A 14,636-nucleotide genomic window follows, 5' to 3' on the forward strand; every position below is an offset into this window, starting at 1 on the left:
ATGCTACTATAATCTGCCATGATAGAATATATCGATTGTAAGGTTTTATTTAAATTTGCTCGATACCAGTCAGGAGTTATCATTTGCCGACTTATAAATATCTGCGTTCTGTCATTCACTCGGAATGTGTAAACATTTGAAAATATTGGTCATAATTATCACTTATCATACATTCATTCGAATAATGAAATTTATATCAAAGATGAAAAAACATTCTACTGTGGGGTAGTATTTTTCTCTTCTACAGCGATGATAACATGGACGACAAAGATTAAACATTCTAATAGTTATTTGAATAAAGAACGCTAGTATTGACAAAGGAATTGACGGCTTCCTGGTCCTGGCCTTGGATAATTGATATGAAGGATAGATATTGTGATTGCGTGTCAAAGATAGACACTAACACAGAGGAAATACTGAAATATATTTTAGAGCTTTTATTTGATAAAGGCGAAAACACAAACCAGGCGACTGAATTATGAATAGTGTTGATGGTTTTGATAATGTAACTTTTGGTTTCATCGATTCCTTTCCGGTAAATTCGATATCAGACATGCATCATCTCCAATTGTCGTAAGCGTCGGTGAAACAGTGAAAATCATCAAGTGCAATTATCATAGAAGCACTGTTTCGATTGCCCAGGACCTGAAATCGCACAAAAGACTCTTCGGAGTCACTCAAATATGGCTTGAAGAAATCCTTATGGACAAACGGTCCTGCACTGTCAACAATGGGATTGAGAAAGCAATCGTCCAAAAGCGGCCAGTTTTGGCCAATAGATGAGATTTGTATACCATCAGGATTACGCAGATGCTCCGAGAGCTTAGTGAGTAAGCGAATAACTCAAGGAATGAATAGTCCGATTTGATATGACTTCATTTCATTACATTTTCAGTAACAGTGGAGTGGAGTGTAGTGGAGAAACAGGTTATTTGCAAGTGATTGAAAAATCTGGAACGAGAATTGTGTCTGAAAATAATTGGATATTATAGGGTTGGGGGTTGGGGTTGTGCTCCCTTGGCCGAGTGGTTAGCGTCATAACTAACATGCCGGGTGTTCGGGTTCGATTCCCGTTCTGGTCGGGGGAATTTTTCGTCAAAGAAATTTCCTCCGACTTGCACTGTGATCACGCGTATTCTAGAGCTTGCCACTCAGAATGCATTCAAGGCGTGTTATTTGGCATAGAAATCTCAACTAAGTACTAATAAAAATGACGCAAGTAATACTACGTTGAGACGGCGAAGTTCCTCTAGGAACGTTAGTGCCATTGAAGAAGAAGAAGAAGGGTTGGGGAAAAAGAAATGTCGTATATTGTCAATATATGGCAACACTTGAACATAAAGGGTGTCACATCAAATTGCATCACGGAAAAAACGCTGTAGAAATTTAATTTTTAGGAACTATATCTTCAGCTTTCGCTTATAATCAGATCAAGGCACGTAGGCCAACTTGCTAAAACCACTCTTCAGCCATCTTGGAAGTCTACTGTGTTTTGTTTGTAAACAAAACACAATACGCTTGTGCCCAAGCTCGCTCGTGATCAGTCTGTCTCTTTCACGCTTCAAGGCAATAATTCCCCTTCTGCTTTCTTCCGTACTGTTTTCATATACCGCTCCCCTAACCAACTTAGTAACGAAACGGCAGAAAATAAGATAAGAGTGTATAGATCACGTTGGCCATGCTTCACTGTCGATTTTTCGTAAATTTGGAAAAATGTTGACGAACGAAAAAGAGCGTCGTGAATTAATCCTGTGCACTCATTTCGAGAATCCGGAGAATCTCGATGTGACGAGACATCGGTAAGATGCTGGGAATCGTCCAATCCACGGTCAGCAGAGTAATAAAACGATACTTCGAGAACCTAACCATCGACCGGAAGGTGATGAACGGCAAAAATGGATGCTCCGTCAGTGAAAACGATCACAAGCGCGTAGTAGATCACAAGCAGTTTAGACGTGATCCGAGAAGTTCGGTCCGGTATGTCGCCAATAAACTGAATTTGTCAAGTTTATTCGTCCAGCGGACCAAGCAGCGGGAGGGCCTGCGTACATACAAGGTTCAGAAGGCTCCTAACCGCGACGAAAGGCAAAACAAGGTGGGGAAGACGCGAGCCTGGAAGCTGTACACCGAAATGCTGACGAAGCCGCCTTGCCTGGTAATGGACGACGAAACCTACGTCAAAGCGGACTTTCGTCAGCTGCCGGGCCTGTTGTTCTTCTCCGCAGAGGACAAATTCAGCGTTCCGGAGGAGATTCGCAAGCAGAAACTATCCAAGTTTGCCAAAAAGTACATGGTGTGGCAAGCGATCTGCTCTTGCGGAAAGCGGAGCGCCCCCTTCATGATGACCGGCACGGTAAACGGGCAGGTTTACCTTAAGGAGTGCCTACAGAAGCGCTTACTACCACTATTGAAGCAGTACGAGGGCCCGACCATCTTCTGGCCGGATCTCGCTTCGTGCCACTATTCAAAGGACGTGTTGGAGTGGTACGAAGCCAACGGGGTCACCTTCGTGCCAAAGGAAATGAACCCGCCCAACGCGCCGGAGCTTCGCCCAATAGAGAAATATTGGGCGATTATGAAGTAGGCCCTCCGGAAGAACCCAAAAGTTGTCAAATCGAAGGCGGACTTCAAGAGAAAATAGATTTCTGTTCAAAAAAACAGGAAGTGGGTTATATCTATGGTATAACCGCAAGGGTGACGTTGGACTATCGTTGATTTAGAGATCATTTGTATGAAGTTGAATCTGAATTCATTCTGAATGAATGAATATTTGGAGAACTTCGAAAACGAGAGCGTTACGTTGGAGGCACAAGGTTTTATGCATCCAATATTGGATACGGAAATATCCTACTAATGGGGAAGAATAATCTTCAGAAGCTATCCTGTTGATTGCGATTGATTGAAAAATCACAAAACCTAATGTATTTGGTCACAGTGTTATATGGATAGAAAACATTAAAATAAACTCTTTCACATGAATATATTTTGAAAATTCCCAAAGGAACTGGCAGATTATTTTCAGTAACGATTAGATATTTCCACATTTTCCTCGATACTGGAAGCCCACCAGTGGTTAATGCCAACTCGATAACCACCTGTTAATAGCACTTGATTGAAACATATTTGGTCACAGTGTTACATGGATAGAAAACATTCAATTAAACTCTTTCACATGAATATATTTTTAAAAATTTCCAGATGAACGGGCAGATTATTTTCAGTAACGATTAGTTATTTCCACATTTTCCTCGATACTGGAAGCCCACCAGTGGTTAATACCAACTCGATAACCACCTGTTAATAGCACTTGATTGAAACATATTTGGTCACAGATAGAAAATGGATAAAAACATTCAATTAAACTCTTTCACATGAATATATTTTGAAAATTCCCAAAGGAACTGGCAGATTATTTTCCAGCAATGATTAGATCTTTCCGGAACTTTCTCGATGCTGAATGGCATCCTAACGGAAAGAGTTCTGCGCGTGTATGTGTCGATCCTTCGCCGTCCACCTCCTCCAGCACGTTAGGCAACGATGTTGTCTTGTCGATGTCCTCACGAAAAATGAATGTGTCTCACCACCAGAATATCGCTTAAGTATTGTTTTTGTGTGTGATTGAATCGAGAGAAGGTGTGGTTTACGATGGCAATTTGGAAGGCAAACTAGAGGGGAATGAACTCTCTGAGCTCGGAACTTTCGGCGACTGAGCAATAATCGATTGCGGGCGCATACAATATTGGATACGGAAATATCCTACTGATGGGGAAGAATAATCTTCTGAAGCTATCCTGTTAATTGCGATTGATTGAAAAACCACAAAACCAAATGTATTTGATCACAGTGTTACATGGAAAGAAAACATTCAAATAAACTCTTTAACATGAATATATTTTGAAAATTCCCAAAGGAACTGGCAGATTATTTTCAGTAACGATTAGATATTTCCACATTTTCCTCGATACTGGAAGCCCACCAGTGGTTAATGCCAACTCGATAACCACCTGTTAATAGCACTTGATTGAAACATATTTGGTCACAGTGTAACATGGATAGACAACATTCAATTAAACTCTTTCACATGAATATATTTTGAAAATTCCCAGAGGAACTGGCAGATTATTTTCAGTAACGATTAGATATTTCCACATTTTCCTCGATACTGGAAGCCCACCAGTGGTTAATGCCAACTCGATAACCACCTGTTAATAGCCGCGCGTGTATGTGTGTGTAGCGATGTCTTCCCAGGGAACCGTTTGTGGCATCACTCTCCTCCTGATAGATTCCCTTCTGACCTAGGGTGCACAAACAGGCTCTTGGTGACACCGTTCATCCGTGCTTTCATGATAAACAAAGAGCTTCACCGTAACAGCGACAACATGTTCCAATCGCTGTTCAATTAGAACTGAGTGGATTTCCGAGCGCCGCTCGCTTATATACCGATTGGTGATTTCAATAGCCTGTTTTGAAAGCAATTTTAAGACTATTGAAACAAGTTTTTGGATCAAAAAGTAACAAGTATATAACGCGTAGACATTTTATCTTTCGAATGAAGTGTTTATCATACCATTTCGTTCAGTTGTTTAGGAGCTATTAACGCTCAAAATCTCGGTCTCCGGCGTAACGCTTTCGTTTTCGAAACTTTGATTTTACACCCCGGTATAGAAATGAAAGACGTAGTCCTACGTCAAAAACTATAACCTGACGTTGTACAGAATGAAACACAAATTTCTGCATTACTCGGAAATTAGTCAAACAAACGAAACCAAAGTTGGCATGTGGAGGTTTTAGGATGCAATAAATGTTTCTATAGTAGTTAGACACTCCTACCCCTCCCTAAGGGGAGGCTGCCATACAAATGAAACACGAATTTCTGCATTACTCGGGAATTAGTCAAGCAAACGAAACCAAAGTTGGCATGTCAAGGTTTAAAGGTGCAATAAATGTTTCTATAGTAGTTAGACACTCCTCCCCCCCTCTCTAAGGGGGAGCTGCCATACAAATGAAACACACATTTCTGCATTACTCGGGAATTAGTCAAGCATTACTCGGGAATTAATCAAGCAAACGAAACCAAAGTTAACATGTGAAGGTTTTAGGGTTTATAAAATGTTTCTATGGTAGTTAGACACTCCTCCCCCCTCCAAACTATAAAGCATAAATATCTGCATAGCCCAAGAACTAATCAAGTAAACAGAACCAAAATAAGCATGTGAAGGTTTTAGGGTGCAATAAATATTTCAATCAATGAATATTTTTGCGATTGAACCAATTAACGTGCGCTTAATAAGAAAACGTGGATGTGACAACGAAAAATAAATTTTGGGCGAGAGGAAGTTTGCCGGATCAGCTAGTGTTAAATAAAGCGTCAAATTTCGAAATACGACGAAATACGACATTTCTTTTTCCCCAACCCTATATTATGACGAGTTTTGGTAGAAGTACTAAGAAACTTATAGTGAAAAGAAATTGCAATGGTTCGATTAGAAGATCAATCAATGAACAGTTCTGCGGTTGGACCTATGAACGTTCGCTTAGTAAGAAAACGAGAATGTTTGAAGGTATTCACAACAAAAAGTCCATTTTGGGTGGGACGAAGTTTGATGGGTCAGCTAGTAGCTTATAAAAAACAACTGGAATAAGGGTTTCTATGGAAAAAAAACCATTCTGAAATTTTCGGACTTTTATCGAATTTCTAGCGCATTGAGACGCTTTTGGGATGAATTACGATCTTTCATATTTGTGAATTCGAGATTTGAAATAGAAAGGAGTTACATAAACTTGGTTACGCATATCACCGGATGAGCTATCACCCTCTCAAGACATACGGATATTAATGAAGCATGTAGAACTTTCTAAAGTTATGCTAGAAAGAAGCTACCGTGATGTGAAATCTTGCTTTACAGACTAGCAACCAGTGACGGATCAAGAATTTTGACGTACTTCTTGTACCGAGCTTCACATGAAAAAGGTCTGCCGTTAGAGTCGTGTTCTGGGATCATTATAGCATGATTTATTGAGAGGCTCACCTCAAAAGATAATAGTCTTCACAGTTTTCGTGAAAGTATGTCATTATGTCCGAATATTGCATATCCCAAGACACCCAGTACTTCAAGGATATCTCTCGATACTCTCTATTTGGCGCATCCCTTCGGCATGCGGTTCTTTCCGGGCCCCAGTGAGAGATGTTTTTAATCAAACATAGTGCCCGTAGTGTTCCCATACCGGATGCTTCATGTGAGCATACGAACGACTCATTCGATATCAGATTTAGCTATATGAGTGTTATAGGCCATGCTCGCAGATCGTAGATTGAGCTAATAATGATTCCAGTACATAAACTTGGAGCATTCCTTCTGTGCGGAAAGCGTGGTGGATATAATGAAATTATCATTAAACTTGTTCCGGACATATCTTCGGAACACGTGGATCGATTCATATAAAACTTTCAAATGAAACTTGTCGCTTCTTGTTCGGTGAACCGCTTCCGAGAAAACTGAGTCGCAACATTGGTTGTATGGTTAAGAAAAAGAAGTTGTCTTTTATTGTGTTTTTTATAAAATTGATTTTTTTAACTTGTTTTAATAGTATTTGTAACTATCTGATTACTGTTTTTACTAGTAAAGAATTTGCTGGGTTCGAATTGATATTTTTAGCGTCTGTCAATATCGATTTGATGTGTTGAAAATATGTTTCTTTACCATGCTTGAAAGTAAACCTTATCAATTTTTTTAGTTTGGTTTGCTTGGTACGTTTTATCAATTGGCCCTCGGATAACGCTACACATTTTTGTAACAACCGGATGCAGTTAAATCATAAGTCTTTCTAATTCACTCAATTTACATTGTCCCTACAATGTCATATTTTTTTCAATTATTTTTGAATATTGGTTTTTAATTGTCAAAAATGATCCCTGTAACGTACAAGGAACCTCGGTTCAAAATAGGAATTGGAAACTTACCAATTGTTATATGTAATGTAAAACTAATCTCGAGGGATGTTTGCGTTTGTTATGAAAATTACCTGTGATCAGGTAAACTATCCAGCCATACAAAATATGATATACATAAGACCATCACTGAAACAGCAAATAAATAAATAAATAGTTTTCAATTGATGTTATTTACTTCTACACTAATATATTTTTCTCCTAAAGCATTGATGCACCAGTTTTATTCCTTGCATCCCTATAGTTCACAGGGCTAGTCTCAATTATCCTAGCTTGTCGTGATTTTCTATTTTTTTTCTTATGCTGTCCTCTCTTACGCCGTACCAGCTCCTCTTCTTCACTTTCGAACACAATGCTACGGTCGTCGTCATCCTTTTCTTGCTGTTCGGACTGCTTCGAAATTTTCGGCTTTTTACAAGGCTTTTTGGTACTACATGGTGGTTTCTCTGTCTTTACTTTTTCCTGGGAGCACTTATGCTCCTGGGACACTTCGAAGGAGAATTCTTTCGAGAAGTTATCTCGGCACACTTCGCAGGAACATGAAGTTTGCGATGTAATTTTCTCGAACTCTGGTTTTTCCGTTTCAACTTTTCCGTAGCAAATTTCTGCATAGGATTGCTTCTCGACCTGGCAGGGGCATTCCTCGTCCTCTTCCGTTGAATGGTGCTTGTAGACGCGTTTCTTCTTCGGGGGTTTCAGCTCAATCAGCTGACGGTTGAATTTGTGCAACCGCTCTTCGCCAACGTCCATAACACATTTGGATTTTGGTGTGGGTTTCGCTGCGTTGCCCTGGAAGTGAATATCCATTTCACATATATGTTTCCTTTTTGCCGCCAAAACAGCAAGATGATGACTGACAGCATCAGCAGAGTATTTTCTGAAAATAATTAAAGCGTCAAATTCTGTGTTTCCAATACCAATTCACATATTACATTTATTATATTGAGATTAAAAAAAAATATAACGAGATATACTGAACGATTCTTTAACTTACTTTGGCAATGGTTCTTGAAGTCCGCACTCGCATGATGTCGAACAGGCGAATTTTGGAACTTCGTTTTGAGGTTGTGCAGGTCGTACCTTGGCTACGGTAGAACACGAACAGATGTCTTTTATCGGAGGTAGGTCCGCAGACTTATTTTTCTTTAAACATGAATCCGGGGGAACGGTCGATGCTTTCAAAACTTTCCGTTTGCACTCGCACTCATTTTTCTTACACTTGGTACATTTGATAATTGAACCACTCACTAACATGAGTAGCACAAGGCTACTTATGACTATTAGCCCTATCCTCATTGCTGAGGAGCGACTATCAGGTATAACGATTTGGTAATAGATCACAGTTGAATTAATGGCGCGACAGCTCGTTTGGTACAAACACTTTATACTGACTTAAATATTTTCTCCGACAACCGACCATGTTGTTTGGAAGAAACAAGGGTGCCAATAGACTCAACGTGCTTTTCTTCAGCTGCAATGAAAATCGTCGCTTGCGCAATACTTTCCGGGTGGTATTTACATTGAGGCACGAATAGTTTATGTTTTCGTCGAGGCGGTATCTAAAATTTTATTTCAAGCAAAACAAAATTCTAGTAATCAGAATTTTCTGTTCATTCAATAATCAAGCTGAGAGAGGTAGCATGAGTTGTGTTCGAGAAGTAATAATAATTAGTTATTAGTATAGTGCAATCATTTCAAAAATATCCTCAAAATTGTGCTTCTGTATAGAACCAACACAAATTAATTACAAAATTTTAGATGTTGTGAAATTTAAAACGGACATAGAAAACGGACACTACTTAAATGTTAGGATCCAGGATACAGTTAGCGAAGGAGTTGAAGAAGGGACAATTTATTTTTAAACAAATTGACAAGCTAGATTGTGATATGCATACCGTTTTGTCTTAAATTCCGAACATTTTTAAATATAAATTTACTAAAATTTTATGTTATAAATAATTCAATAATGCAAACACAGACATTCTTTGAGGTACAGGCTTCATTTTGACATCATTTACAGGTATCAATACAGCCTATAGTATATAATATTAGACAAGTGACAGTTAAAACCAATGCTAAAATGTAAATTTTTCAGTTTTTGTAGATTTTTCAACTATTTTTATTGTTGTTTTCATGTTAAGAGCTAGAATTTGTACAAATCTACAATAAATGGATGAAAAAACGATATTTTATGCAGAAATCTTCATTAAAATTAGTGTTCGGAATATGAATCAAGTTTCTACGCATGATTCAAATTGCGAACACTTCATTTTTCAATGTGAATTTACTGAACTTAAATGTAAAAAAAAATTAAATTTTAAAATTTTAATAATCAAAACCTTGACTTCATTTTAACATCATTTAGAGGTATTGATAGCTATATCGGTCCTATGAAAAACAAATACAATCAATAATCCTATCTCACTTCGTGTTTGGCGAATTCCTACAGGTTAAACCAAGTTCTCATGCTATGGAAAGATTGAGGGTAGCGTTGTTTTCCTGTGTAAGATTTGTCGCTTTCAGAGCCTCATTATTCCACCCAACAACTCAACCAGCTACTCAAATTCTTTGTTCGTTCGAGGTGTGGTAAACTACAACTCTTTACCTCCTATCGTCAGACGCTCGACATCGGTAGCAGGTTTTAAGAGGGGCTGTCTCGAGTTTTTGAACCGCTAATAATGTTAAATATGTTGAATTTGTTAAATTTTATACATTAAGATAATTATAGTGTAGTTATATCCTCCAAAAATTCATAGGTAGCAAGTAGAAAAAAAGGTTTTCCTTTACGCTACCGGGTAATAAACAAACAACCAAAATCCAATTTTTTGCGAGTATAATATTTTTTCAAAAAAGACTAGCTAATTGACTTTAATTTAATTAATGTATTCAAAAATTAATTTAATTTCGTGAAAAAGTAATTTTGAGTAATGAGACACTGTTTAATGGCCATCAAAGCTTAAGTGTTCGGAATTTGAGACAAAACGGTATGAACTTTCGAGCTTTTCGCTTGATACCTCCCATCATTTTTTGCACAGTGACATTATCAACCGTATCTGCCATCCTTTTTCCATATAATATGGTGTTTTGATTGTTTTGCCACACTTCCTCAATTTACGCTTGACAATCGCCCAATATATTTCGATGGTATGAAAATCTAGACAATTTGAAGGATTCATGCTTTTTTCTATAAAATCAATGTTATTCTGCTTATAACATTCTACGACATTCCGCAACTTCATGGGACTTCGTGTAATCGAAAAAACGGCAACCTATCTTCTGAAGAGACTTCTCCTTGTAATGTTGTCCATTCATAGTTGCTCCAGAGATGAAAACCTTTGTTCTATTTGCCCAGATGCCTTGTATAATCATAAACCTGCAAGCGAATTTAGCTGCGAAGACAAATGTTTAGCAAGGTAATATTTTTGACCAGAGATTTGTACAAAGTCAAAATACATCCGTTGTACTTTGAACATGGTCGACCGGTTTCCAATTTCCACAGATTTTCGTTCGTAGTTTCCGGCCATATATTTCACTCATACGTTTGGTTTGTTTTACGCGATCCAACGTCAATGCTTCTCGGTAACATTTGAGCACGGTATTTAGATTTTCAACGTTAGTGTGAAGAATTCCTTTACGTCTTTCGCGTTCCATCTTGGATATTGGAATTGAAATTTTGAAAGTTGAGGTAACTAGGAAAAAGCGGCCACATACTAACTGTATATCCGACAGACTTTAGTTGACTATTTTTTTTCTAAATTGGTTTATTTCAAGGCTAGAGACGAATGGACTAGAAGGTTTAAAGATTATTTAACAAAAGCTAGTCAAGTAATGTAGTAAAGGAGGCGATTCATGCTGAATGTTATTCATGGTCGAAGAAGGACCATTTGTTTACCCTGTTATAGATCCTTCAGAAGTACCGCATGTGATAAAAGCGCTAGTATGACCAACGACAGCTATTGTTGGATTTTCTGTTTAGGAGCCCAGGAAACGATTCCCAAATTATAAAAAAACTCCTTTTTTTCTCGAAGAAGTAAATTTTTAATTCCTGTGTAAAATAAATACATTGTTGAATCAATTACTCCTATTTCTCGTCCTTTGGGCCAACAATTCCTGGGATGATCTGGATCAGTTATCACTACTATGTCCCAGACTTCAATAGGTTTCACTCTTTGAAACCATTTGATACGTTGGGTGATATCCGGCAGGTAATCGCGAAGCCAGCGATGCTAGGATTGATTGGCCATCACTTGAGATTTGGTTTTGGTTTTGGTTTTGGCAATGGTTTTGAACCATCAGACGATCCTAACAAGAAATGGTTAGGTGTTAGTGCTGATGAAGAATCTTCATCGATTGGAACATGAGTTAGTTCTTCATCATTCGGCCGCCTTTCGCCTAGAACTTCTGTGAGATTTCACTGACCTAACCAAACGCTCCCAGCAATCTCGCATATGTGGTAATGTTGGAGGGTTGAAATGCCATTCAGTTTCCGCACTAGAAAACTCGCGCATCATCTCATTTTGATCCATAGCCTTTAAAATTGCACGTAGCTCACGTTCTGCACCAATAAAATTAGTTCCTCTATCGATGTAGAATGCCGCGGGTTTACCTCGTCTTGCAATAAAGTTACGCAAGGCCATGATACACGATTTTGTGTTGAGAGAATGAGCAACTTCTAAATGTACCGCTCGAATTGTTAAACACGTGAGTAAAACTCCCCATCTTTTCTCGACTCTTCGTCTCAACACAATTTCTATTGGACCGAAATAGTCGACTCCGACATGTGTAAACGGACGAGTGAAAGCTGCTAATCTAGCCGGAGGAAGATCCGTCATTTAAGGCGCGTGCGGAACTGCGTCCCTATTCTTGCACCACTGGCAATTCTTTCGGATATTGCTGAGGATCGTTTTCAATCTGGAGATGCGGAAACGTTGGTGGACTTCATTTCGTACGGTCTCGTTATTGGAATGGTTGAATTTTTCGTGGTAACTGACAAGCAACAAACATGTAACTGGATGTTTACGTGGAAGAATCACTGGAAACTTCACCTCTTTTTCGAGAAATTTACACGCTGCGACTCTTCCTTTAGATCGCAAAATTCCATGTTCGTCCAAGAATGGGCAAGAATAGGATCGCTTCCCGATTTATTCTCTTGTAGGATAGCAATTTCGTCGAGATATGCATCTCGTTGTGCGATTCTGAAGTGGTATTCTTCGCCCCGTTTCAGCTCATGTCTATTCATTTTTTTTTAATTCTTTATTTGAGAGGCTTTCAGCCTCCTGGGCTGGTTCGCCTCTGTAGTGACGGCCGCAAGGTACAACAACTTACATAAAATTTACATAAAACATTAACGTAAAATGACTACACAGACTGGACCTTGAAATAATGACGAAAGAAGAATGCATTAAAACATTTTTAAATAAATTGAATAAACAATACTAGTTTTTCTCCAATTGCTGCTTGCTTGCTGGACCAGATGGTAAGGATATCCTCGGACCATGGCTCCAGGCCAGTGGAGAAGAAGCCGTACCGTTGAAGATGCCGAGAAGTTCTTATTCCCCTTCATCGTGGAGGGGAAGGAACAAGGATCTTCGTGGCTGATCCATTGTTCACGCATTAGACTCTGAGGAATAGTTCGGCATCTTTTAAGTAGCAGAAAAGCGCTGCTACTTTCGCTGGTTCGTCGCTTAAGATATCTCGCACGCTCCCGCTGATTTCATAAAGATTTCGCAGATCGTCGTATTTTGGGCAACCACACAGGAAATGTTCGACAGAGTTGTGGATTTGGCAGTGATCGCAGAGTAGTCGGAAAGATCCTCCTTTGAAGCCGTGCGAAACCGAGCAATGACCGGTCCTCAGTCTAGACAGGATACGTTGTTCTCGCATCCTTTTTACGTCCTCGAACCCTTTACCTTTCTGAGGAACAGCCCTTTCTCTGCCAGCCACCTTTCAGACCAAAAGGAGCGGAAAGAATTGGTGATCCACAATTTCGTGTCGTCAAACGGCACCTCCCGAGTGAAAAACGGTCTGGTGTTACCGATACCGGCAAATCGATCGGCCGCTTCATTCCTTGCGATGCCGCTGTGTCCGGGAACCCACATGAGCACAGTGTCGGGCAAAAGGTACTTCCTGACGGCCTGTACCCATGGGTGTTTGGACCTAGCCGCACCGATGGCATCAATGGCACTTGCCGAATCGGAGACGACCAGCAGCGGCTTAGAGGACGGGATTGTGGTTGCCTCTAAAATGCCGGCCACCTCTGCCGAGAAGACCTGGCAGATGTCCGCAACTTTTTTGCTGGAAATCAGTCTGCTATTACCGTCGCTTGCCCCAAATCCAACTCCTGATGGTCCTTTTGAGCCGTCCGTATACCTGATTTCGTGGAGGCGGTATTTTTCTGCTATGGTGGCCTTGAAATGTTCTGACAAACCGGCTGAGCTCACCCCGGCTGTGCTCACCCCGGCTCGGAAGTTGTTCCTGATACCGTTCTCCACGAGAGTCGTTGGGAACCTCCAATCGTTCGCCCCAAACCAGGATTGTTTTGCCATCGGGGGAAGGTTGGAATATACCACCCGCTGCACGATCCTGCTGCTAAGGGCGGTCAGGTGGGTCTCCGCTGGTTTTCGACAAAGAACTGGCAGTCCTAGATATGATGGCCGAGTCGATGATTAGGTCGAAAGGGGGTTCCCCAATTTCAACGCAGACTGAGGCAGCTGGTGTTGATGGCAAGAGGCCGGAGACAGTCCGTAGTGCCTTATTATAAATCGGTGCCAGAGTTTTTGGGAGCTTGTCTCCGGCCAAACATGTCAGCTCGAGGCCATAGGTGAGGCGGCTGTTGATGATAGCTTTGGCCACCCGTAACCGGATCTTCCAGTTGTTGCTCCGGTGCGGTTTGGAAATGGGTTTCAACATCCCTTTCATGAGCGGCAATTTCTTACTTTTTTGGGACAAATTCGATATGAACCGTGTAACGTACCCTGTCACTCGAACAAGTCGTTTCCAACTGGAATATTCCTAGGCCGCGATAACTGGTTCAATCAACTGACAATGAAATAAAACGCTGGGACGTAATTCTTCTTCCGTCGTCGAATTTTTGGACGTAATTCTTCTTCCGTCGTCGAATTTTTACAAAATATTGGGGGCCAAGCTACTTCTTCCTCCCACAGAAACTCGGGCCCTCTGAGCCATCTGCTATTTATTGTGAAATCAGGCCTTCCCTTCCACCTGGTGCCTTCATCGGCCACGTTCCATTTGGTCGGAATCCATCGCCAATCACTTTCATTGGTAATATCCAGAATATCGCTTACACGTGCAGCCACGTATGGACTGTAGCGTTGGTGATTTGAACGCAACCAGCAAAGTACATTGCGGGAGTCAGACAAAAAAATGTTTCTGAACTCTTAGTGAGTGCCCTTCGATCACCGCCTTCGCTAATCTTGATCCGACTACTGCCGCTTGTAGTTACAGTCGAGGTACTTAAGCGGTGACACACGGGTTTTCGCACATACCAGTACGCATTCAATGTTATCATGCTCCTGGTACCGAAGATATACGGTTACAGCTAGTCCGTTTTCGCTCGCATCTACGAAAGTATGTATTTGTATCTCTGTACTCTCTCCTATTGATGTTTTTTTGACGATAGCACCGCGGAATGTTTATTTTCTCCAACTGCGGAAGTAACGCTATCCAG

The 14,636-nt window shown here is 40.3% G+C and overlaps 1 protein-coding gene across 1 annotated transcript; it reads right to left on the bottom strand.

The window, feature by feature from the left end:
- Positions 1-6,528: 6,528 nt before the first annotated feature.
- LOC129777212 (uncharacterized) lies at positions 6,529-8,333 on the bottom strand. Its single transcript, XM_055783354.1, has 2 exons — positions 7,944-8,333; positions 6,529-7,826 (listed from the first exon to the last, which is right to left on the bottom strand). Exons 1-2 carry the CDS (start codon positions 8,243-8,245, stop codon positions 7,151-7,153), a joined length of 978 nt encoding a protein of 325 aa, XP_055639329.1. The 5' UTR covers positions 8,246-8,333; the 3' UTR covers positions 6,529-7,150.
- Between the last annotated feature and the right edge of the window lie 6,303 nt (positions 8,334-14,636).

The sequence above is a fragment of the Toxorhynchites rutilus genome, chromosome 3, assembly GCF_029784135.1.
Source record: "Toxorhynchites rutilus septentrionalis strain SRP chromosome 3, ASM2978413v1, whole genome shotgun sequence".
NCBI lineage: Eukaryota > Metazoa > Arthropoda > Insecta > Diptera > Culicidae > Toxorhynchites > Toxorhynchites rutilus.